The sequence below is a fragment of the Ursus arctos genome, unplaced genomic scaffold (genome assembly GCF_023065955.2).
Source record: "Ursus arctos isolate Adak ecotype North America unplaced genomic scaffold, UrsArc2.0 scaffold_11, whole genome shotgun sequence".
NCBI lineage: Eukaryota > Metazoa > Chordata > Mammalia > Carnivora > Ursidae > Ursus > Ursus arctos.
Window position 1 is genome coordinate 40,099,412 of NW_026622775.1, and position 26,012 is coordinate 40,125,423.

General features: G+C 45.3%; 1 protein-coding gene across 2 annotated transcripts in view; it reads right to left on the reverse strand.

Moving 5' to 3' along the window:
* Positions 1 to 26,012, reverse strand: part of GATB (glutamyl-tRNA amidotransferase subunit B) — an 89,778-nt gene that overhangs the window by 30,656 nt on the left and 33,110 nt on the right. Inside the window, exons 3-9 of one of the 2 annotated variants that reach the window (XM_026499474.4) lie at positions 23,130 to 23,243; positions 20,039 to 20,237; positions 19,489 to 19,611; positions 10,077 to 10,190; positions 7,713 to 7,797; positions 6,975 to 7,019; positions 4,611 to 4,800 (exon numbers count right to left, since the gene is read on the reverse strand). In XM_026499474.4, the coding sequence (XP_026355259.2) occupies positions 4,611 to 4,800; positions 6,975 to 7,019; positions 7,713 to 7,797; positions 10,077 to 10,190; positions 19,489 to 19,611; positions 20,039 to 20,237; positions 23,130 to 23,243 (870 nt within the window). The remainder of the gene's footprint in view (positions 1 to 4,610; positions 4,801 to 6,974; positions 7,020 to 7,712; positions 7,798 to 10,076; positions 10,191 to 19,488; positions 19,612 to 20,038; positions 20,238 to 23,129; positions 23,244 to 26,012) is intronic. The other variant, XM_044384365.3, reaches the window with a different exon arrangement.

Here is a 26,012-nt window from a genome sequence, read left to right on the forward strand (position 1 = left end):
AACCCACAAACCCCACACATTCCGCCTTCTTTTGGAGACTTTTCAATGATTCATTCAGAAGGAGCCAAGAGCCTACAGCAGCAAGTTTAAGAAACGAAATAAAGTTACTAAGGACAGTTTACATCTTTTTGTGACTTAAATTTTCTACTTGGAAAATGGACATAATTTCTGCTTTTCATTGGATTTGACGGATCTTTACTAAATTTAGGAGACAGCACTTTTTCTTTCTTTATAAGGCAGTTTGACACCTTAAAAACCAAGCAAGATGGTCAAAAGTTTTAAATGAACCAATGGACTGTGATGCTTCATGAAGCATTAGTTGGCCTGTATAAAACATCAGTGTCGGGCACCTGGGTGGCTCAGTTGGTTAAGTGTCTGCCTTCCGCTCAGGTCATGATCCCAGGGTCCTGGGATTGAGCCCCCCGTCGGGCTCCCTGCTCATCGAGGAGTCTGCTTCTGCTTCTCCCTCTCCCTTCGCCTCTGCCCCTGACTCGTGCTCTGTCTCTCAAATAAGTAAAATCTAAAAAAATAAATAAATAAATAAATAAATAAATCCAAAAAAAGCCCAAAATAAAAAAAACAACAACAAAGAAAACCACAAACAAAAACCCATTAGTATTAACAAAAGTAAAAATTCTACTTTATCAAGTGATTCAAAACAGCAATGAGCTTGAACACACCCCTGTCTGGCACTGTGGCACATTACACATGCAGGCAGCAGAGCTCAGAAATGTTAATCAAGTCTGGGCTCTGAAGTCAGTTCAGACCACTGAACCTGGCCCCCCACAGGCCTAAGTCACTTAATGTCCTACACTCCACCACAGTTTATGTTTCCTCATCTGTAAAATGGGGAGAACAACAGTATCTACCTCAGAGGGTTGTTGTAAGGCTAAATTAAGAAGTGGTCCATGCAGTGTCTGGGTGGCTCAGTTGGTTAAGTGTCCAACACTTGATCTCAGTTCAGGTCTTGATCTCAGGGTTGTGAATTCAAGCCCCCCCCGTTGGGCTCCCATACAAAAAAAAGAAAAAAGTGACCCGCTATAAACCGCAGCCATGTTCTTGTACTGCTTAAGCAAATGACTCCAATTTGCTTGCATTCTCCGAATCAGGTAAGGCAGAGTTTAGACGTCGCCCTGGGATTATCCGCTAAGAAAAATGCACACGCATATCATCTAGATCATTCTCATGATTACTCTTGGAATATACTGACTCAGAGAAGGACTTGCTATGCTATTAGAACCTCTCGTTTTTCAGGATCCTACTACCTGGATCTCAGCTTCTGCATTTCTATTCCTTAATCCTTATAAATGAGGCAGCAATCAAGGCAATTTGACATAAGATAGGGAAGCAAGGTTAACTAAATCGGTTGAAGCTTCAGGTGGGGCAAGATACTTTTTATGTGACCAGAGGGAAAAAACAGTAATACAGGTTTTCTGTTGGAAGGGAATGGTCAGGAGGGTTTAAGAGAGAATACCAGGATGTAAATTGGATTTAATGTCCCAACAAGACCAGTTCAGAACATATGAGCTGGAGAGGCCAAGCGACTTCATCTGGACAGAATACGTGGGGGTGGTTAAAGCGGCGATCCAGGTGCTTCTCACCCAGAGTTCAACGAGCCAGGTGTCACCCCGTGATTTGCTAGGGGGTCAAGAGTCGTTTCTGTATCTCACCCTTTAGAAACAAGGATGCTTTTATCAGGAATGCTGCTTCTTCCAGGACTTTCATGAGTATTGTCATAGTATCATTTGTCCGACCATTCACTGAACAAATATTCACTGAGTGCCCACTATGTGCCATACATTGTTGTAGGTGCTAAAATTATTAGAGTTCTGTAAATACCAAGCATTAATTACCAATACACAATGCGGTGCTTACCACATACTAAAATGACAAGACAGATGGAAGACTAGAGCTAAATTCTGAGGTTTTCAGTATGTGTGGGTAAGGCGTGTGTGTGATGGGGGGTATGTGCTTAGATGCTTAACGGAAGAGGCAATCCAAAAGCACAGAGCGTGGAGTCGAAGCTCTGCAAGCACACCTCCACTACTGCTATTTATTTAATGAATACTCCTGGGCACTCTTTAAACTGAAAGATGGTTCATTACTTTTGTGCATCTGCCCTTCTCAGCAATCTGTTGTGTTTCTGATGAAGGCAGGAAAAAACATGAACATATCATTTTTGGGTCTGAGTAACTCAGCTTTCAATGATTACAAAGTCGTAAAGAGCTCAGGATGTCCACTTTCAGGAAAACAATTTCTCTGAATCATTCTCTTTCCACTGCTATTAAGTTCTCCTTACACTCATCTTGGAAATTTCAAGGACTACCCCTTTAAAAAAAAAATAAAGAATCACCTAATAAATTATCTGCAAGCTATAAGAATAAGCATATTTTTAAGATATTAAAAGTCCCTTCAAAACCGGCTCAAAAATCATGTCCTCCTTAAAGTTTTTCCCTTTTGTTCCAATCAAGGTAATCACTACCTCCCTGGGCTCCCATCCCACGTTAGGCGTCTATCTCCTGCAATCTGCCCCAGGGGCTGGTTAGCTGTGTCGTGTGTGTGTGTGTGTGTGTGTGTGTGTGTGTGTGTGTGTGTGAACTCTTGGAAAGCAAAGAAACATTTTTTTTTTTTTTAAATCTTTGTCCCTGAGTACCTGCTACATAGGAGATGCAAAATAAAATAAAAGTTGTGGACTGAACAGATGAAAGACAGGTTCCCCTCAACAGGACCTTAAACTCTGACCAACTCACTGGGCACCCTCAGCAAACATTTATTCAAGGCGTCCTGTGAAGGACATGAGTGGAGCCTGGGACATGAACATGAAAATGTCGCCGCCCCAGGAGGACTTACCCCAGGAGGCAGATGCTTCCCACCATCATGTGCTCGTCGGAGGCCAAGCGTGACAGTGCTAGAGAGACACTCTCTGAAGAGAGCGTATGTTTGCAGACAGGGCCTATTCTTGAGAGGAGTTTCTGAAAGGTCTTTTCACCTCTCTTGTGAAGAAAGTTGATACACACAAAAAAACCTTTTAATGTTATATTTAGTGGACTCTTCTCTGAAATCACAGTTGTAAGCAAAGAAATGGCCAAGTAACCTGAGTTTTCTTCATTTGCTGCCTCCAAGGGCTGCTTCCATTCACCTCGTGGAAGGCCAAACGAAGACAGATAACGGACACCTTGGAGGCTCAGTCCCAGTAGGCTCCGTCCCAGTCCTTCCATCCCCTGTGTAATCGGGTAGTTATAAAATGTAGGACTGGAATTTAGCATTTAGAATTCAGTCTGGAATTTATTCATCAGACAGTGGGGAAGACGGACAGGACGAAACCTCAGCTCGGTTAAATCAACCTAGGGAAAATGCCCGAGTCCTAAGAGGCTTCAGGTTAAAGGTGTTCTGTCTGAGATGCGAACTGACTCACACAGTCGCAGATTTGGCGTTAAACACTGCTGGTGTGCCGGGCTGTGCTGAAGAACAGCGAGCGAGAGGGTGACACAGTCCTAGCCTGCAAGGGGCTGAACAAGTCACACTAAGAAATAATTAAAATCCAGCCGCGTAACCATCGCACAGTTATGACTAAGCTATGACGGCAGCCTGCAGGAGGCAGTGGTCACCACTGCCTAAAGTCTGAAAACACATCTGGGCCTGCCTAATCATCACTGGTAGGAAGAGAGGAGTTTTCACATGAGACTCTCTGGAGAGTTTTCACATTAGCTTATTTATAAAGAGAGACTCATTCATTTTACATTCACTTGCCTACCTTGTACCAGAAACGGCAGGGTTGCTGTTACTGAAGTCTATAAATATGTACATCCCAACATCCCTATCTAGTTACTATTGGTGAATTAAAATGCAAAAATCCAGAGTTTGCACAGACCCTGCTGCTCCAGAAGGTAAGTGTGGTGTGTATCCAGTCCCTGAAGCACGCAGCAGCAAAACTTTCTACTTCCTCCCTCGCAGACGAGCCGAAGACAACTGTGACAAAACCCTACCCTCACTGATGCTGCTTCACTTTAATGTTGCCATGACAAAGAAAACTGCAAAGCCCCGAGCAGCTCTGAAAAGAATGGAAAATCCCTAAGCAGGTCTCGATGGTGTCAGATTCTCTAACGGCCCCTTAAGATGCATCCTCAAGCCTCAAAGGACTGATACTTTTAGTCAGAGTTTTCAACATTTCATGCGGAATAAATGCTTTTCTTCTCCAGTTGGAGAAACAGCTGGCTGGCTTTTGAGAACCGAACTTCCTGCCAGACCCTGTCATGGTTCAATACTGCTAGACATCCAGAAACCCTATACATTGATTTTCTTTTGTCCTGCAGACACATGGGAAAACATTCATCCATAACATTTGGACTGTCTTCAAGAAGCCTCCACGGCTGCTGTGAGCAGCTGTTCCTTTCTGCCCAGAAATGACTGACAGGAGATTCTGCTTCATCTTCTGGGTTTATGAGGAGTATTCACCAAAAAGGGCAGTGAGCAAAGGTCACCACGCCTTGTTCTTCTCAGAAGCATCTGCTGCACACCCGAAGCGGTCTGCCTGCTCTACTCAGAGCTCACTGGAGAGCACTGCCCAAACTGCTGAGCTGGGTTTATCTGAGCCGCTGATCAATACCTACCAGTAAGGCGAAGCTGTGCTCCGGCAGCATCCCGTACTGTTGGACGAGCTTCTCCCGGGTCTCACTGGGGAGCTCAGGGAGCCGCTCCCGAATCCAGTCAATGTTGATCACTTGCTGTGGGTCTGCGCCAGGAGGCAGAGACGCGGTGTCATAGAGCAGCAGGGGAGGCAGGTTGGGTTCGGGCATAAACCTAGGCAGAGAGAGGAAACGGGGTCTGACTTGGAAGTATTTGGTTTAATAGGGAAAAAACCCCAATGACTGATATGGAAGTTTTGCGTTTAGATGTCATGTTACAATTCCAAATATTTTCTGGGGCGCCTGGGTGGCTCAGTGGGTTAAGCATCTGACTTTAGCTCAGGTCATGATCTTGGGGTCCTGGGATTGAGCCCTGTGTTGGGCTCCCCATTCAACAGGGAGTTTGCCTGTCCCTCTCCCTCTGCCCCTCCCCCCGCTTGTGCTTGCTCGCTCTGTCAAATAAATAAATAAAATAAAATAAAATCCAAATATTTTCTAATGTCCCATAATATCAATTCTCCGTTTTCCAGGAACGAGTCTTTGTGCAGGTGTACACTACAGGTCAAGACCACCAGACCTGCCCCTCTCCATGCTTATAAACTATGAGAAAGGAAAAAGGCACAACAAAGGGTTGATGCTACACTGTGATTTGTAATTGTGGATAAAGTATATATTCACAAAGACAGAGGCTAGGAAAAACAGGACCAAATGAGAACAATTTACTTATTAGGGAGAAAAATGACTTTTCCCCATTTAAAAATTCTATTTTTAGCACTATTCATGAAATAAATGAAAAGTCAAAGAAAAAGAAAACTTTCTTGAGAAGTGGATGAAATAAATAGATTTTGCCTAAAAAAAAAAAAAAAACGTAGAAGAGGGGAGGGAAGGATGAGTAAGTGGAGCAGCACAGGGGATTTTTAGGACAATGATACTACTCCCTGTGACACTATCATGGTAGATGTATGTCACTATACATTTGCTCAAAACCCACAGAATGTACAACATAAAGAGTGAACCCTAATGTAAACTAGGGACTTTAGTTAATAATAAAGTCTCAATTTGTAACGAATGTACCACACTCTTTGTGCCATGTTTGTGGTACGTGTGTTCAGTCCTGGGTAATAAAGGCGAATCACACAGCACTGCAGGATGTCATTAGGGGAACTGCGGTGGTGAGGCAGAGTATATGGTCTATACCAAGGAGTACGCGGGAACTCTCCACTGCACCACCGCATAGAACGTCTCTCCCTCTGCTCCATTCCAGCAGCTAACATTTTCTGTCCACTTCTACTTGTCAAAGGGCTTATGCATAAGCAGGAAAATGCAGAATAAATGGGGTGCCAAGGTGACAGATCAGACGTGCACGCAACCCATCACCTGGATGCCAAATCTGTGTGGTCAATCAGTCTGACTTCTGAGGGCAAGAGGACACCAAAAGGAGGGTTCCTGAATCCCGCCAATTAACCTGAGGGCTTGAGTCAAAGCCACTGGCAGACCTAACAGCCAAACTCCATGCTGAGTAAGGAACCAGTATAAACAGAGTGGGGGAGAGTGGGGGGGTTGGGGGGATGACACTGGAGAACAAAGAAGTTCTTGGGAAGAACAGATTGAACCCAGAAGCTCACAGTGGTGAAAACAATCTTGACTTTGACACACAGGAGAGGGGCCCCTCAGGGCAGGTTCACACTAAGGCTTTAGGAGCTTCTTTCCCACATGACAAAGCTACATTTGGTCCTCACTGACAAGAGCTGTGCTTTGCAAAGAAACCAACAACTTTGTTGCTGACAACTTCAATCTTCACAATCTGCAAAACTCAATGGGGAGAAAGACAAAAGGTTCAATTTACCTTAAGCCTATTATTATTTGCTTTATTTCTGGATCTCATATTAAGTCCAACTTGTTTAATTTTAATCAATTAAATAAGCATCACCAGAGTTGTGAAGGTAAATGCCATTGACATATGCATCTCTTTCTTTCCTTTCTTCTCAAGGATCTTCAGTGTGTTACTAAATTTGTAACTGAATGTAAGACTAAGACCATCCTAGGCCCCATCCTCAACTGCTACCCCCTTAGGTCAATTATAACAACTCTCACGCAGGGGTAAGTCAACAGTGTCTTCCAACAGTTGAATCCCATCAGATAAGACACTCTGAGGCTACCAAACCAAGAAAACGTTCTTTCTTTTAGTATATACATAAAATCGGAAGTCTAGGCTCTCCATCATGCAACAATACAAACAGAAAGTAGTTTCTAAAAACTATCCGGGTCCTTACGTTATTCTGCAAGTGGATTTGAAATTTGCCCCTAACCCCAAACACACGATGGTATTTTGACAAGAGGAATAACCACCTGTAGTCTTGTTTTCCTTCTTTGTCTCTCATCGGCATGGTGCACCTGTGATAGTTAAACAGGAAAACGTTAACCCAACACGGCATGCAGCACTACCCAGCATACGTGCAAACCCGAGTTTCCCTACCAATAAGAGACACAGGCAAAGTCAGACTCTTCGACCTTCTTTGAGAGACACTTACATGACTACATGAAAAAATATTAATGAAAGAGAAATATTTAGAATAATTTTTTTTAAAAAAGAGAAGAAATTGCTTCAATGTTTCCAGCTTCTAACCAGCTCAAACTCTAGTCTTCTGAGTTCTTTCAGTCTTCTGCTAAAAGCACAAAATCCTCAAAATTCAGAGTCAGAATATTAGAGTCAAACTTGTCAAAACAAAAAAGGATACCTCTATAACCACCCCTATGCTTTCCTTATCTCTAGCTTGAATTGGTAGAGCTTAAGTCTGACAGAATTTAAGGAAGTGAAAATTCTTGCCACGAAGTGGGTAAACTGGAAGCAACCGAAGGGCCAGACTCAGCACTTATGTCCAAGTTTGGTTCAGTTTCACCCTCTCACCAGCCCTCCAGGGTATTACATCCCTGTAGCATATGGTATTTTCCTAATTCTACTAGTGAGGAAAGCATTAGTGCAGACAAGCTAAGTACCCTTCTTCAAGGTCACACGGCCGGTCTGTGGTGAGCCCAGGGTGGAGCCCCAGCCAGCTGTGTGCAAGATGCTTGTCAATGCAAACTCACCCCAGCTTGTAGTCAAACGAGCGTGTTTCATTCAGAATTTCACGTCCATTCTCAAGTTCGTGGATTTGTCTCTCAATTTCAGAGTCTAAGAAAAACATAGTAATTTAGTATCATACTTTGATTCCTTCCATCCAATCAAGCAATAATTAGAAATCTTGCTCAATCTTTAAGTCAAAAATAATCAAGAGAGTTGTTTATCATAATTCTTCCTTTATATGCTATATTCTCTTTTCGTTGCCATCATAGGGCAATGCTGCTGGAAAAGGCCTTTTAGGAAGTTCTGCTCCCTCACTTTTGGAGCGAGCTCAGGTTCACAGTGACCCCATCCAGTTTACAGCTCTTGGCAGAAGAAGGGCTAGGACCAGTCTCTAGGCCAACTAACTCCAGATCCAGGCTGGCTGCCTGTCAAGAGTTTTTATCCAAGGGATAAGACTTAGCTTGTCTGCACTAATGCTTTCCTCACTAGTAGAGTTAGGAAAATACTACATGCTACAGGGATAGAATACCCTGGAGGGCTGGTGAGAGGTTGAAACTTATCCAGGGATCCAAGGATAAGCTTCATGGGGTTCTGGTACCTCCTGAAATTATACATAGAATGTGGGTGTGTGCATTTGTACATTTTTGGAGAGAGAGTCCAGAATTTTCATAGGGATCTCTGACCCCAAATGATTAAGAGCCACTGCTCTATGCACCCAACAAGGCAGACTGTGGTAATCAAAACATAGCCACAGTTGGTAAGCTGCTCTCTGAAAGCAGCTTTAGCCTCCCCCTTAACTCCCCACCCCAGCACGTACCACCTTCCCTCACCCAAATGCAAACTCTTTTATCTGAGCTGACAAGCAGCGGCAACACTAAAATGTTTCAGTTTTTGCTTCCCATCTCCCCTACTCCAACGCTCTCTTCGGCTGAAATCAGATGATGGCTACTAGGCATGATGTATGGAGAAAAACGGGATGGAAAAATCATGGGCTTGGAGAATGAAGCCCATCATACTAAATCTGTGGTTCTTCTGGTCCTGAGTCAGGACACAGTCAGAATTCTGTCTCGGGGTGGGGAGGGTCTCCTTCATAAATCATTAAGAATAAATCTACTTAAAATCTTGCTGCTTGTTTTTTTAGGTTACCATCACCACCTCTTGGAACAATGAACTCCAGAACACTTACTACCTACAGGGCGAAGTGGAACTTTCTTCCATTTGTTCCAAGCTTCCCTTTCACAAAACTGGGCTGTGAGGATATCCCCGACCCAAACCTTTCATGGCTTCATAGACGTGGATTGTTACTCCTTTCAAAGACAGAAGAGTCCGCGCTCTTTGGTCTGTCTACATGGGGGAACCTTCCCTTACCCCCTTTCCTTACGTAAGTTATCCCCTTAAGCCATTTTAATGTCCTTTTCCTGAAAATCTGTAGACTCAGAACATCTTCATTGAGGCTGATCATTGCAGGCTCAGGATAAGGTTTTATACAAGACTAGAGAATCTTCTCTGTATTGTTTCCAGTACTTTTCTCAACAAGACCCAGGCCTCTATTAAACATACAGCAATGCATTCAGCTGTCTTGTGCTCTGTGCCTCCTTGAAGGGATACACTTGAAACTCTATCCCTTCCCTGCATTCTCTCTTTCTCTTGAGATACCTTTGGTTTTAAAGAATATAGTCTTCTGAGATGTCTTCACAGTCAGCAACCTCTACGGGACTGCCTGGATGTTTATCCTGCTCAACTGTTCTGCTTTCGTTATTATGTATTGGTCAACACATAAATCCCCACAGCATGTACTCCAGTAAGACCCAAACTCAATTATACAGGCACATGGAATCTATTAGTAAAAACAGTAAAAGGCAGAAAAACATAGTGACTAATTAATTCAAACTAGGGCCAATCTAGAATGAATAAACATGACTTTATCAAGTTCACACTGGTCAGAAAGAAAGTGGTAAATGGAGAAACAGAGCTATAGCATTTAGCAGATCTTCCCATAAAGAGGTGGAGTCTCTTTCTCCTCCCCTTGAATGTGCTTTGAATTGAACGTGTTGGGAGAGACACTGTATGAGTTCTAGAGCTTGGACTCAAGAAGCCTTGAGGCCTCTGCCTTCATCCCCCTGGAATGCCCCACTGCAAACAAGAAGGCTAGGCAAGCAAATGAAGAAAGACGACATGGAAAGAGAAGGCTCGCAGAGCCCAGGCACCAAGGCCTGGACGTGTGAGTGAGGTCGTCTTACACATGAATGAGCTGAGGCAGGATCCAATCCGTAGAACTGCAAATGCGGAAATGGTTATCGTATAAGCCGTTAAGGTTTGGGGTGGCTTGTTACAAAGCAATAGGTAACCGATACAAAGAAGAGCACTAAATGCAAGCTGGCATTCACCTATTGCTTTGGCCAAGAACCTGGCACTGTTGAGATTCTTCACTTCAGTTCGAACACCCAAAGGCTCTCCAGGATGATGCACGGATATATTGGCATCCACTCTCAACTGGCCCTCTGGGAGGAGAGAAAAAAGCCAACTCTTTAGAAATTCTTTGAGGCAATGTAGCCTTTTTAAGCCTCTAGACAAACAATATCTAATTCCATTTGCTGTTTTTAGCCAGTTACAGCAACCCAACTTGCGAGAAGGCCTAGTTGGTCCTGAAGCACGTGGCTGGTACCCTGTCTACTTACGAGAATTACAGTTCTAAGGCATCTGAGGTGAGTATACGCGTGTGTGCATATTTGTGCACACTTGTGCACATGCGGGAGAGAGGAGAAGTTCTGGATATACCAGCTGGAGAAATCTAATTTCTTTTGTGCCAAATAAGAAAAAAAAACATTGTTAAAATGGAGAATTACTCTGCAGTTTTATCCTGAGTTTTTATTCAGAATGTCAGAGCTACGTTGGGGGAAAGGCATCAGAAATGACCATCTGAGGGGCACCTGGGTGGCTCAGTCGGTTAAGCGTCTGCCTTTGGCTCAGGTCATGATCTGGGGTCCTGGGATCGAGTCCCGCACTGGGGTTCTTGCTGAGCGGGGAGCCTGCTTCTCCCTCTGCCCGCTGCCTGTGCTCTCTCTCTCTGACAACTAAATAAAATCTTAAAAAAAAAAATTAGAAACAAGCTGAGGGTTTCAGAGGGGAGAGGGGTGGGGGGATGGGTTAGCCCGGTGATGGGTATTAAGGAGGGCACGTATTGCATGGAGCACTGGGTGTTATACGCAAACAATGAACCATGGAACACTACATCAAAAACTAATGATACTGTATGGTGACTAACATAACATAATAAAAAAAATTAGAAAAAGAAAAAGAAATGATCATTTGATAACCCCACACAGCTTTCCAATAGAATGTGGATTTACAACAGTGATTCCAGGAGATCCATGAGAGTCCTTGAGAATTTACAGCTCAAGGGCGAGAGCCAGAAACCTGGGTTTGTCCCCTCCTCCTTCCTCTGGGTACGATTATGATCTCTTCTTTCCACAAACAGGACTCTGAATCCTTCCTGATTGCTGAAAGGACTTGCCGCAGCAGACAGTGCTGTTAGGAAGGGATGAGTCTGTGGAAGGACTCAGAGGGGGCCGCCCCCATCCTGGGAGGACCTTCTCTGACCCAGAAAACCCCTTTAGATTAGGAACAATAACCCCTAAGGAGGCAGGTGGTTTGTGGAGAGGACTAAGAGGCTCTTGAGAGGAGAGAGAGGAGAAATTCTAAGACAAATAGGGAGATGAAGATAAAAAACAATCACATTTTACACCCTACAAAGTAAAGCTCAAATTCTCTATTTTCCAAGTTCATTCACGATATCTAAAACAAAACAGAAGGAGAAGACAAAATGCCGGACTTTTGTTTTCCTGGGCAGGCTTTTACATTTGAAAGGAACCTGCCGAACCTGAAGATTCGGATGGGCTGAATAAAGAGATTCATTTTCCAAGATTCCACAGCAAAAGCCTATTAAAATAAGGAAATAGGATAAATAAATTCCATGCCAAGAAACTCCATGGTCCTGGTCTCTGTTGCTTCCCACCCAAAAGCTGAGCTGTGGGGCTCGACCTCCTCCAAGCTCAAGACTGCTGGCTGCCCACTGCCTGCCCTACTGTCTCCGCGTGTTCCCTGCAGAACAAAGGATGCGCTCCCTCACTCTGTACCCCAAATGCCACCCATGCTGACCATCAGGGCAAAGGTGCTTTCAGATCAGAAAGTACTTGGTGTCTCTAGCACATACATACTCCTCAACATTTTGGACAATTTGGGCTTCCTTGACTCTCAGGAAGTCCCGACGATTCCTGACATCACTAGATTCTTAATCCAGGAAACCTGAAATCATCTTCCCTGTCTGTTTTCTTCTCCCTCTATATCCAAACTGACAACTCGATCCTGTCGGTTCTTCTCTTCCATTACCCCTCATACCTGTCACTTCCTCTCTACGTACCCCGCTACCCTTGCTGGAGGACTTGGGGCTTCAGACCAGGTTACAGAACTGCGTCCTGACTTTTAGTACAGCAACCCCCCTTGTCCAGCTAGCCACCACGTGGCTGTGAGTTTCATCCTGCTGCAGCGTGGTTTCCACCATTCTCTTTGCTTGCTCAAGTGCGGGGCCGGCTCCTACTGGATCATCTCGTCTCCTCTGCCTGGTAGCGAGGAGCCCTCATCCTGTCTTGGTTGAGATGACCCACAATTTCCCACTACTCATTCCACAAGAAAGCTTTCCTCCAGTCGGGGGAGCTTTCTGCGTCCAAGTCCCTGCCCAGTCTGCCGGCTTCTGCACGTCCTGGTCATCGGTATTACTGTCCCTTTTCTCCTTGGAGGTCCCACTTTAGTGTTACCACCTTCCTTCCTACAAACTCTCATCAATAAGCCCGTCTCCACTGGTGGCTCCTCGGAACCATGAGGACAGACACAGTCAATACCACAGAATTTAGCACACGACTACAGTCTATTCTCAATTGATCTTCTCTTTAAGACCAGAATGGAAGACTCTGGAAGGCTGTGCCCAGATTTCAAACCCTTACCATCTTCCTGCCCAAGGGTATCATTCTTTCAGCTACATCCTCTTTCCCATATCCATCATTAACCTCACTTTCTCCGCAGTACTTCCGGTAGAGACACATGCAAAGGTATCTCTCAGGAAAAACAAAAACAAACCAAAACCCCAAACCCTAGTCCCTTGAACCTCATTCTCCCTCCATTGGTTACTAAGCTACTGTCGGTCCACTTTCCCTTCTGACAAATCCTCTGGAACATGTTTTGTTTGCTTGTGGCACAGCTTGTCTCTACTATCTCACCTCCCGTTTGCTCCTAAACCCTTTTCAGCTGGGCTTCCATCCTCGCCTCTCTGAAAATGCCTCGCTCAAAGTCACCAGTGACCTCCCCGCTGTCAAATGCGATGGACGCAGGACCTGTTCTGTCTTCACCTTCCTGGACACCCCCAGCAGCATGCAACATACCAACTAATCCTTCCTTCTCCAACTATCTTCCTCTCCCAGCTGCTGTGACCTTCTGTGCTCTTGGTCTCCCTCCTACCTCCCTGGACGCTCTACTTCCATTTTGTTTGCTGGTGTTTGCTTTCCCACCAATTCAGGACCCTCTTGCACTCTCTCTGTAGGGGTATGTGGTTTTAAATACCATCGATGTGCTGGTAACTCCTCAATTTCTTTCTTCTTCTTCTTCTTTTTTTTTTTTTAAAGATTTTATTTATTCATTTGACAGAGTGAGAGAGAACACAAGCAGGGGGAGTGGGAGAGGAAGAAGCAGGCTCATAGCAGAGGAGCCTGATGTGGGGCTCGATCCCAGAACACCAGGATCACGCCCTGAGCCGAAGGCAGACGCCCAACCGCTGTGCCACCCAGGCGCCCCTCAATTTCTTTCTTCTGCTCAGACCTCTACTCTGAGCCCCACATTCACCTCCAATGTCTACTTGACAGCTCCACCTGGAGGTCTCACAGACATTTCACTTTCCAGAACTACACCCTGATTTCCCCTCCACAAAGCCCTTCTTGTGTTCACCTTCCCGGTTTCAGTCCATAGCACCACCCAGCCCCTCAAGCTTCTTTGAAGACATCCTTGACTTCTTCCGGCCCCTTGATTTCCATACCAGCCTGTTAGCAAATCCTGTTATTTCTAAAATCCTCTTTGAAACTACTCAGCTTGATCTCTCCATCTTTACTGATACCGCCCCGCCCAAAACAGCAACATCTTTTATCTGGACTATCACAAAAGCTTCCTAGCTGGTCTCTTTGCTTCTACTCTTACTCATCTGAAATCCACTTTCCACAGAGCAGCCAGAGTGGTTTTCTAAAACATTAATCAGACTATGTCATTCCCTTACTTGAAAGCCCTTCAATGACTTCCCACTGCACTTGGGATGAAATCCAAACTTCTTACCGTTATTGGTAATCTATCCCTTGCCTACTTTTTTCAGTCTTACTTGATGACATAACCCCCTGCCTGGTATGCTTTCCCTATAGTGAGTGGCCTTCTGTTACCTACGTTACCTCAGAGCATATTCTAACCTTTTTCTCACCTCAAAGACTTTGCCTTAGCTGTTCCCTGGAATGCTCACCCCTAGTTTACGCTGGCTGGGGCCTGGAATCATTCTTCAGGTCTCAAACAAATGTCACCTCCTCTGACAGGCCCTGACTCTCCAACATTATTCGTTATCATGGCATCCTATTTATTTCCTTAAAGCACGTACCACTAGAGTGATTTTATTTATTAATGTATTTGTCTCCCTCGTGGATATAAGCTCTAAGTAGCAGGAACGATAAAGTCTTTTTCACTGCTATATTCAGAATCTAGAGCTGGGTCTGGCACAGAGTAACTGTTCAATAAATTAATACCTTGTTGAACAAGCCAAAACTCTGGTATTTTCCTGAGCAATGAGTAAGCAGATTGGTTACTGTCTCACAAAAGGTTCCTGATAAGTTTTAAAGTTCTGTCTGAATAGGATTAATCTACAGCTGGAATCATCTGAAAGGCCTATTTAGCTCAAAGGAAAACTTCCAAAGTATGCTGAGCTCTGCTCAGCCAAATCTCAATTCTTGGGAAACAACTGTTTTTTTTGAACTCAGGGAACCTTGAATTGGACCTCACCTGCTTTTAAAAAATGAAACCATCTTTTAAGACTTAGAATTTTAACTTGGATAGGGAATAAAAGCATGAATTTCAGTCTCCCAGAGAAGACCATACATACTACATAAATGTCTGAGAGGAATCATTTAGTATCCTGCAGTGTTGAAAGAGGGTCCACTAGCTTGGATTCAAATATAGTATCAAACATTAACAAAAGACATTCTATCCAGTGAAGACAAAATACCTTTTAAACAAATTAAGTTAAATGGCCTCAAGTGTACAAAAGCCTTACCAGTTAGGTTTACTTCAATGCATTCTGCAACACTGAGGGAGGGCCTTCATTCACACATCACCAGAATGTTATCAAGCTCAATTTCTACCCTCCAGAAGCAGAGATTTGTAACAGCAAAACTAAAAAACTATACCACTGAGCACAGTGATATGGTGCAGTTACAGATCTTTTTTCTAAAACACATTCACACATCAGAAATATAACATCAGGACAGAAAACTGTTTCTGTAAACAGCAGGGGCCTGAGGATTTAGAGAGGTCTGTTAAGCTATCTCATTCTGAGCACTGGATGTTCTCCAGGACTTAAATAACAAGTTCTCTCTCTCTCTCTCTCTCTCTCTCTCACACACACACACACACAAATTTTATTGACCATATTTCACAAAGCTTATTTATCCAAAATGAGTGGAGATTCTGTAAAAGTAATACTATTTATTATTGCTAATAAAAGCACCAAAAATTTACTGAGTACAGGCTACTTGTTAGGCCTGTGATAAGTTTTATATACTTTATCACATCCATTCCCTATGATATAGCTTTAGACAAAGCCACTTCTAGACATCCTTTAGGCATTTCAAACTTAACAAATCCAAAATGGAATTCCAGATATTGTTGCACGATGCCATTCCTCTCCCAGTCTTCCCTGTCTCAGTACACAGGGACACCACACCCAGCCGTCCCAACTCTATCTGACCACTTGGATGATTTCTTTTCCTCTTCGTTTTCTTCCTTTCCCCTTCCACATACGATTATTTGGGGACTCAGTTTACAAATGTGGAACATGAAGCTCAGAGAAATCAAAATCCCTTGCCCAGGTTCTTACAGCGAGAAGAAGTAGGACAGGGTCGCAACCCAGGTCAACCTCAGTGTCCTTGGCACCCATGCTCTGCCATTCTTCTCTAAGTTGTCATCTATGAAGGCTGTGACACTGTTGTGGCTGTCACTAGAAAGCAGTGCGATGCAGGGCTTACAGAAAGGACTCATATCCCAGCTCAGTCCCTTCTTCTGAGCCTTGGGCAAACGAGCCAATCTCTCTGAACCTCAGCTTCTTTGTACAATAGGCATAATACCACCTATCTCCCAGGAATGCTGTAAAATTTAAATGAGTTGATAAATAATTTTTTAAAATGCTTAGTGAGGGGTGCCTGGGTGGCGCAGTCGGTTAAGTGTCTGACTCTTGATTTTGGCTCAGGTCATGATCTCAGGGTCCTGGATCCAGCCCAGCGTCGGGCTCCCTGCTCTGCGGGGAGTCTGCTTGTCTCCCTCTCCCTCTGTCTCTCCCCCACCTCTCTCTCAAATCAATCAATCTTAAAAAAAAATGCTTAGTGAACTGATGAGCACATGCTAAGTGTTCCAAATGGCAGACATCGTTACTGCAACATTTAGGATGTCTACTGCAGTACACACTCAACTCAACGGACGGCTTTGAGGGTCTCAACAGTGGCAAATGTCCACTGAGCAGGAAATGACTTCTGGAACCCAGGCTGAGCTGATCCATGCTCATTAGCAAAACTATCAGGAACTCACTCAATCACAGGCCAGAGCAATTTAAACTTTATTCCAAAAGCACCCTGGGGGGGGTCCACTGGTCCTTCGTAGGGTGGTCTTCAGTTTTCAGGCTGTGTTCTCCGATGCCCACACGGTGGTCCTATGGTGGTGGGACAGAAGGAAGAGCCAAGGGGTTGCGGCTGATAAAATGTTAACAGCACCAAAAGCTGGACCCCTGCAGCCTCCAGGCAGACCTTCCCTCCCCACAGTACTTTAGAACCACTGCAGCCACTGTGCTGCTGTGCTAGGGGCAAAGCTGTTGGATTTGTATTTAAAAGCAACAAAAAGTGTCACAACAAATGAAATTTAATGAACCCTCTCAGCTGTCACTGACTGATGAGTTCTTGCCGGTATGGTTTATCTCTTGGCAAGGCCCCAGATGGGACTATTTCTCAGCTAACAGGTGGCCTGTTTATTATTCCATAGGTTTGTTGGGAATCACAGTTATTTGGAGGAAGAATGGAATAGTAAAAACTTTTTTAAAGCAACAGAGAACCAACACTTAGTGCATAAATGGATAACCATCCAACCTGCCCATATTTAACTTATGCTCTGTGGGTCAAAAAGCAGCATAAGCCATAAATCTGAAATGGAGAGTTCTCTTACTCTACAACAGAGCCTCACTTCCACAGAGCAGTCTTGGAGGCAGCTAACCTTTATGGCACTCATACTCGTGTGGTTGTGTTTTTCCAGTCTTTAGCTTAAAGAAGATTAGCAAATAGGCAAGCTCTGTCTCCAAATTCAACTTGTACCACGGTTTCAACATTACGATTTGTGGCCTGTAACATGCCCTATGTGACAAGTGTGGCGTTACAATTTCAGAAGTCCTTTTGTAACACACAAATATACTGTGTGACATAAAAAGACTGGTAAATAGTATTATAAACCAACAGGGAGATGAGTCATCATCCTCAGTGGTATTTACTGGCGTCCACCGTGACTGCTTCATGATAATTTTATGGGTCACCCTGACAGGGTCATAAGGTGCCCAGATATTTGGTTAAACAGTACTCTGGGTGTGTCTGTAAGGGTATTTCTGGATGAGATCAACATTTGAATTGGTAGACTGAGCAAAGCAGACTGCCCTTGCCATTGTGGGCGGGCCTCATTCAGTCGGTTGAAGGCCTGAACAGAACAAAAGGTAGAGTGGGGGCAATTTGCTCTCTCTGCCTGCCGGTCTTTGAGCTAGGATAGGGGTCTTCTCCTGCCTTTGGATTCAGGCTCAGACTGGAACTTGCACCGCTGGCCCTCCTGGTTCTCAGGCCTTCAGACTTGGGGTGGGACTATACTGTCGGCTCTCCTAGCACTTGCCCTCTTGCAGCCTCCTCACTACAGATCATGGGATTCTCAGCCTCCATGATCACATCAGCCAATTCCTCGGAATAAATCTCTTTATATATAAACATACATACATACACACATAAACACACGTTCTGTTGGTTCTGTTTCTCTGGAGTATTCTAACACACCACCGTACTGAGCTATGAATTCACAACTGCCATATGCAGAATCTGTACCTTTTCTCCACTCCTGCCTTTCTCAACTCAAGGAAGGCTCTGTGAGTGGCCAGAGTTTTTTTAAAAGCCCCTGGTGCCTTAGGCTCAGGTCATGATCTCAGGCTCTCCAGCCCTGTGTCAGGCTCTCAGCAGGGAGCCTGCTTCTTCCTCTCCCTCTGTGGTTCCCCTGCTTGTGCTTTCTCTCACTCGCTCTCCTCCTCTCTGTCAAACAAATAAACAAAATCTTAAAAATAAAATAAAATAAAAGCCCCTGGGAACAGAAAATAGGGTGTAATCATGGAAGAGGCTAGCTTTCAGGTACTTAAGGGTGGGCAATGGAGTGCTAGGAAGGGGTCATAAGAACGAGCTGTTAAGACACTGAGTTTGACCAAGATTTGTAGTCTTTATATCTAATTTGCAAACACTTAAAATGTATAATTTGCTTGGTCTCAATGGTGCAAGTGTTTCTTTTGTTTGATTTCCTACTACATTGTTAATGAACTGAAGATATTATCTCAAAGTAAAGTTTTATGAAATCATAACCTTGCCTTTTACTTGATATAATTTGGCTTCAGCTGTAGCTGGATGAAAATTCTACAAAATAAGAAAGAGGCCTGAAGAAAAAGCGTCAAGTAGCAACTAAGTGCTACCTACACAGAAACTCAGAACTATTGTGTATAAATACAGTGTCTTCTGAGAAAGATGAAACCATTCAAGCACATTATTTTATTGATTCTCATTTTGGTGCAAAACATTTGGCTACAAGAAGCCAGAAGAAAACATCTAATCCTTTGACAAACAACAGGACCAAAGCAGAGTCACTTGCCCCCGCTACAGCAAACCAAAACCTCACTGCGGTTTCAGCCTCTCCCAGGAGGGCAAGCTTTATCTAGTCAACCTCCAAGTTCCTGACCAACACTAGTGAGGTAATCCGCCCCACAGACCCTCACCCTCCGCCCAAAGAAGGGTGACCTTGCCTGGAACAATCCACTCTCCGCTAGAAAACGTCCTCCATCACCCCCTTCTCTCTATAAAAGCCTACCATTTTGTATAGCTCCTTAGACCTCCTTTCTATTTGCTAGATGGGATGCTGCCTGATTCATGAATCTTTAAAGAAAGCCAGTCTGATCTTCAAATTTACTCAGCTGGATTATTTTAACGACTCCTCATCTCATATGCCTGGGCTCAGTGCCTCTGCACTGTTGTTAGGGTGTTTAGTTTTGACTGGGGGTTCACTAAAGAATCCAAGGAAAACTCTAAGGAAAAATCCCCCCAGAGGTCTAAAGGCTGACAAAACCCCGTCAACAACCCGTGTAGCTGATGCAGAGAAAAACCGTCCAGAGAGAGAAGTGGGAGTGGGAAAGAGGAGGCAGAGGAGGAGGGACATGGCGTCTGCGGCTTCTACCTGCCATATTTGCCTGGCTGGTCCCCAGGGCCTGAAGGATCAGCTGCAGCTCCCTGACGGCTGTTGCTGCCTCCTCTCCACAGGACATGTCGGGCTCCAGCACCACTTCCAGAAGGCCAACTCCTACCAAAGACAGGCAGAGTCAGCCTGGCAGAAGCTCTCCAGTCTGACTGGCAGATCTGGCTGAGGTCTCAGGGAGAACCCTGCATCACTAACGGGCTCTCTACATGGGTTCCAGCCTTCGAATTGCTTCTCTTCCCCATCACATTTTGATTTTTAACTTTGGTTCTTTCAAAGTCTGCTTGAGACATCAAGCTGCTGGGTTCGTGACTAGGTGGCTACGTTGATCACGCTTGCCGGGTGCGTTGTTCGCAAGCCCGATGGGGATCACGGTTCAGGCCGTGTTCTCTAGTCAGCTGGGCCATACCAACGCTGATATTTGATCTGGGTCCGTCAAACTCTTGGGCCCGTTTCCTCAGCTGGTTTGGGAAAACTCTAGAGGGGAAGAGAGGTGGCTGGAAGGAAAGGTGAGAGACAATCTCCAACCTACCTGCCCTGTTCAAATCGATGAGCGTCTGAGACCGCAGCTCATCATGGAGGCTTTTGCCACTGTCCTGCTCCAGCTGGATCTGCTTGATCCTCACGGTCTTGGTGATCACCTGACTCGGCTTCTTCCCCGCACAGACGCTGTACGCTAAGCTCCCATTCACAGCAATCGGGAGTCTTTGCTGGGTAATTTGGTAGCCTGCCTGCACACAACATGCATTACACAGTCACTAGGCCATAAACAGAAGCTGGAATCCAGTTGACTATTTCTTTTTATGTCACAAAACTATAGGCTTACTTAAAAACACAAAACAAAAGAGAAAAGAAAAAGGTGGGGAAAATTAGTTTATGCACTATAGCCGTAATTTAGCCTGGCCTCTTCTGGCTTCTCCCACCCCCTCCCTTATCTTCCCTGCACCTCCCCCAACCCCCAATAATGATGCACTAAACAACACGGATCCCATCTTCCCTACCAAAGTGCCATTTGGGGGAATAACAATAATCTCATTGTCAGAGGCCTCTAAGAGAAGAATTTATTGTTTCCACTTAGCTCATTAGCCTAAACCCTGCATCTGATTACTGGGCTCCTGACAGACCCTCCTTATTAGGAAGTGCTGGCTAAGCATTCTGCCATCTACTCTCAGCACGGCAGACAGCAGTTGCTAGTGCACTGAAGCTTACTTTGTTCCTGCTCTTTAAGCTAACCAATCACGCCAGCTGCCCTCCCTGCCCCGACAACTTCCCCCACTTCTCTCGCTAGAAAACGCTCTGACACTCACACTCAGCTAACAGAAGACGCAAAGTACTAAAGTACTGACGGCATGGCGCACTGGGTGTTATACGCAACTAATGACTCATCCAACTTTACATCAAAAACCAGGGATGTACTGTACGGTGACTAACATAATATAATAACAAAACATTAAAAAAAAATAAAGTACTGACGGATGCTGCGAGGACTCCCTGTCCTCCTTCTGAGGAGAGGAGGAATGACTGTCGAATGCCCACAGGCATCAACACCCAGTGAAGAGATGGCAGGGCAAGAGGGGAAACGGGAGGACAGAGATGGGCAGCTGAAGCAGCCGCAGCGCCTGTGGGGCCCCAGATACTGTGCTGAGTTCTTTACACCGCGGAATCCTCATGACAGCCCTATGAGGGAGATGCGGGGCACGGAAGCGGTTATGGTATCCACGTCAGGATTTGAACACGGACGGTCTGGCTCCAGAGTCTGTGCCTTTAGCCACCAGGCCGGCATTTTTCAAACTTCCCCTGCACGAGAATCATCTGGTAGTCTGCTCGAAACAGGCTGGCCCAACCCGCAGAGTTTCTGATTCTGCAGTTCTGGGGCAGCACCTGAGATTTCTGTTTCTTTCTTTTTTTTTTTTAATAAAGATGTTATTTATTTATTTGACAGAGAGAGACAGCCAGCGAGAGAGGGAACACAAGCAGGGGGAGTGGGAGAGGAAGAAGCAGGCTCCTAGCGGAGGAGCCCGATGTGGGACTCGATTCCAGAATGCCGGGATCACGCCCTGAGCCTAAGGCAGACGCTTAACGACTGTGCCACCCAGGCGCCCCGAGATTTCTGTTTCTAACCAGTTCCCAGGAGATGCTGATGCAAGGGACGTGGGGACCACACTTTGAGAACCACTGTGTTAGGCCAACTCATTCTCTGTGCTGAAATAGCAAGTCTCAATCTGTAAAAATTAAACTATGAATCAGGTTGCTGAACGAAATACAGGATGCTCAGTTACATCCAAATTTGAATAAACTGTTTATTCAGATAAACAACTACTTTTTTAGTATAAGTATGTTCCATGTAAGATCTGGCAACACTAATTCTGGTTATCTGAGCCACCTGGGCCAGAGAGATCACAAGGCCATTGAGAATGAAAACTCTCATTTTAGTCGCATAATGCTAAGTCTCCCACCTTCACCAAACGGATCACTCTTAAAAGACAGAAGAGGGACACCTGGGTGGCTTAGTCGGTTAAGCGTCTGCCTTCGGCTCAGGTCATGATCCCAGGGTGCTGGGACTGAGTCCCGCATTGGGTTCCCTGCTCAACGGGGAGTCTGCTTCTCCCTCTGCCTGCAGCTCCCTCTGCTTGTGCTTGCTCTCACTCTGACAAATAAATAAATAAAATTAAAAAAAAAAAAAAAAAAAAAAAGAACTGCAGCTTCATTCCCTTCATCCTACCAAGCAACAGAATTTGCTAAAGGCTGGCAGCCAGAGGGAAAAAGCGGCAGCAAACTATTGGAAAAATAACGTTCTGGCTGCATTTTTTATTTAATTCTACTTCCGCCCTCACCCTCTAAAGACCAGCTCACCCTCATCTTCAGTTCAAGGAGAATAACGTGAAGCAGAATCACCACTATCATCTTTCTAGGTCTGAAGAAAGGGTGTGCTTACTATCAGAGACTCAGATCAAATGAAGTATTATTTTGGGAAACCCACTTGACATCACAGTTTTGGTTCAGTTCAACATTATGAAACACTGACTCTGGTTCACCCTGGCCTCTCCTAAAGAAGAAACTTTATAATTTTAAGGAAAAAAACAGGTTAATATTGGGTTTAATGCCAATTTACAGCCAATTACTGTTGTTAGTCGAGGCTTCTGGTTCATGTTTCTGCTTCCTATTGTCCACTTACTTGCTCCTTGTGAGATGACAGAAATGTCCCTAGAGGGGACAGTCCTATTACTGGTAACTTCAACTTAAAAGAGCGAAGCTATCCCTCTGTCTACAGAGCTACAGTCTGCATTTACTGGTGCATCAGCACGGAGTTAGACTTGACCCCACAGGCAATTAGCACCAAACACCATGGCCGGGCTGAGCCTGAGAACACGGCTTCTGCTCCCTGTTCAATTATGAGGGAGCCAGCGGAAGCATGAGGCTAAGCAAGGAGTCAGCAATCAGGACCACTGCATCCAATCTAGTAAACATCGGGGGGCACCTGCCTTCATCAGGGCCAGGCAGAACCTCCCGCTGACACGGACAGAGCTCGGACTGGAAACAGGGGAGGAACGGCCCCCCTCCCTCGCGTCAAGCGCCCCCCAGTTCTGAGAACGTACGGAGGGCGGACCGCAGAGCATACTTACAGGGAGGTCTGCATAGAAGTAGTGCTTCCTGTCAAACAAGGACTTCTTGTTGATGCGGCAGCTCAGTGCCAGGCCTGTCATCACGGCCGCTTCTACGCACCTCCTGTTGAGAACCTGTGGAAGCACGACACACAGCTCCTCTCAGACGCAGGCTGAACAAATGCTTCTCCCACACACTGACATCCTCCCTGCATAGTCAATCTGGCCCTTCGACAGGCATTATCTCTGGTTCTCTGTGTGGGCAGCTCCAGTTCACAAGCAGACTCTTGTCTGTCTGGAAGTGGGAAAACTTTATATAAAAAAAGAAAATGCATGTGGTGCTGGGTCCCGCAGGGCGGCGATCCTATCCCCCAGTCCCTGGCATCGAAGTTAACAGGGAGGGACCCAGAAAAGCTCAGCAGAGTGGGGACGACATGCAATCCACTTAATCCCATTCCCTGTGCAAGCAGAACAAGGAGCCGGTCCTACAGAAGAGGCACGGGTTCCTAAGAGGAGGGTCCCAGGAGCAGCTCACCAAGCCACCTCGGTGAGGGTAGAAAACACCTCAGCAGAGAAAGAATGAACTTCTGGAAACTCTGGAAAAGAAAATGTTTCTGGAGAAACGGCCACTTCCTCAAGGGCTGGGAAATGTGCCCTGCCTGCCCGCCACCTCTCTTTCAGTCCCGGCCTGGTGAACTCGAGAGACGTACAGACCGAGTGTGCCCTGTAGCCTGACTCTTCCCGAGCCGCTGGTCCCTCCAGGAGCTCCTGGAGCCCAGAGGTTCCTTCTGGATTCCACCCTCACCCACTTTCAGGAGTGAATGACCAAGAAATGGCTAGCAAACTTCCCAACCCAAAAGGAGGTGAACAGCTTTTAAGAACTTTGGGGGTAGGAATGTGGGGGTCTGGAATAAGGCTGACAACTGGAGATAAGGAGAGAGCATTAAGTTCTCGAGTCAGACAGGTTCTCCTATGTGTATGTATAGCTGTGTGAGTGGAAGCCTCAGTTTGCTCATCTCTGAAGTAAGGATTTAATACCTACCTCGAGGAGTGCATAAAGTAACAGCCAGAACACCTACTGCAAAGTAAGAAATTAATAACTAGCTCATTTTCCCCACTCTGCTTCGGGGAAATTTTTGAGCATGTGTACTTGCTAATGAAACCTTCTATTCTTTATTAGAATATTTATGATGTTCTTTAGTATATTCGGTATACTCTTATTTATGTAGGGCTTTCCACAGCCGCCGTTTATTTTAGCCTCACAGCAGCCCTGTAGGGAAGGCATTGGTATTTCAAAATTTCAGGAAAAGAAAAAACTAAGATCCAGAGACACCAAGAGACTCGCCCAAATCACAGAGTTGGCAAATAGTAAAGTTGGCTCTGAAGTTCCACACACGCCCTTACCTAGTTAGTGAATGACAAACAGAATCCCCGTGGCTTAGGGACCTGCCCTCCAGGCTGGCATACAGAGCATGGCACCCCAACAAGAGCACAGCTTGCTGATCAAACAGAGACTTTGAAAACAAATCTATACAACATGTAAGAGGCATCTCTACTTCCTGCAATATACAACCCCACAAAGACACCCCAAACAGCAAATCTCCCTCTTCGTAACATCACCACATGCCTTCTCTTCAGAAATCTGATTATAAAATGGAGCTTTCTCACAGCTTCTATTTGGACTTCTTCATTCGGGGCCAAGTAATACTGTAAGCTCTGCAATAACGGTTCTCACGAAGAAATGTGTGTGTGGCAGGAGCAGGGGCGGGGGGGACAGGATGCTCTAATTACTGATGTTTTCACCTGTTCATGTTTGGTGTTTCACTGAGCAGTTGTTACCACAATACAAACATCGCCCGCAGAGAACGCTGCCAGCCCCCCGCCTGACGATTCGGGTCAAGGCACACAAGAATGTGGCGCTGGCGTCCCCGCCCGGGGCCTTGCTCCTCCCGAGCTCGGCCGCCGCGTGGGCTTGCTGTAAACAGCCTGTCTTGCTGCTCTGTACCAGTTCTGCCTTCATCACTCCCACTATTTTTCCAGCCACTGTTAGCTCTCTCGTCCCTGTCCGGTCTGCCCCTCCAGGGCCCGACCTGCTTCCTCCTTCTAGGCACGAAGAGAACCCAGGTTTGTTTTGCTTGCTGATTTCTGCACACACGTTGCTAACAAATGCCTTGCGCCTGGCCCTGCAAGGGAGTGAGGAGTGGTGAGCGATGCAGGCTCCCACTGTGCCTGCATGCACAGGAGGACACAGGCACTTGAGAAACCATCAATTTCCAAAGAATAAGAACGCAGGAAAACACATAAACATTACAGCGATATTGAATATACTTTAATCTTTTTTTGATGATTTAGAAGACCTGAAGTACTTCAGGGTCAGAATTATAAGCATCAATCATCACCACACTATAGTTGCACAGAGGGGCTAGTAAATAGAGAGTGCCAGTTAAAAGAATGCCAAGAAAAAAGAATTTATTATGATCTTAGTCAAGCTGCTTATGACAGATGGAAGTCCAGGTCAGCATGCTCGGAGGACGGGATGCAGAATTGGAAACTTCAACTTGGGCTGTCTTTATTCTGGAAAACTTCTTAAATGTTTACAAAGTACCAGATTTTAGGGATACAGAGGTAAATAGGACTCTGTCACTGGCCTCAGTGAACCTGCAGTGGAGACATGAACCTGCCAGCACCTGCAATATCCTTCTCAAGTTCACCTTCTATACTAGGAAGATCTTGCTAAAAATGCAAATCTTACAGCATTCTGTTGCTTAAAATCACTCGATAGCTCCCAATGCCCACATGACAAAGGCCAAGCTTTTACAAGATCCAGTTCCCACGTCCATCTTCAATTTTATCTCCCATCAACACGCCCCCGCCCCCGCAACATATAGTCCATCTCCTATACAA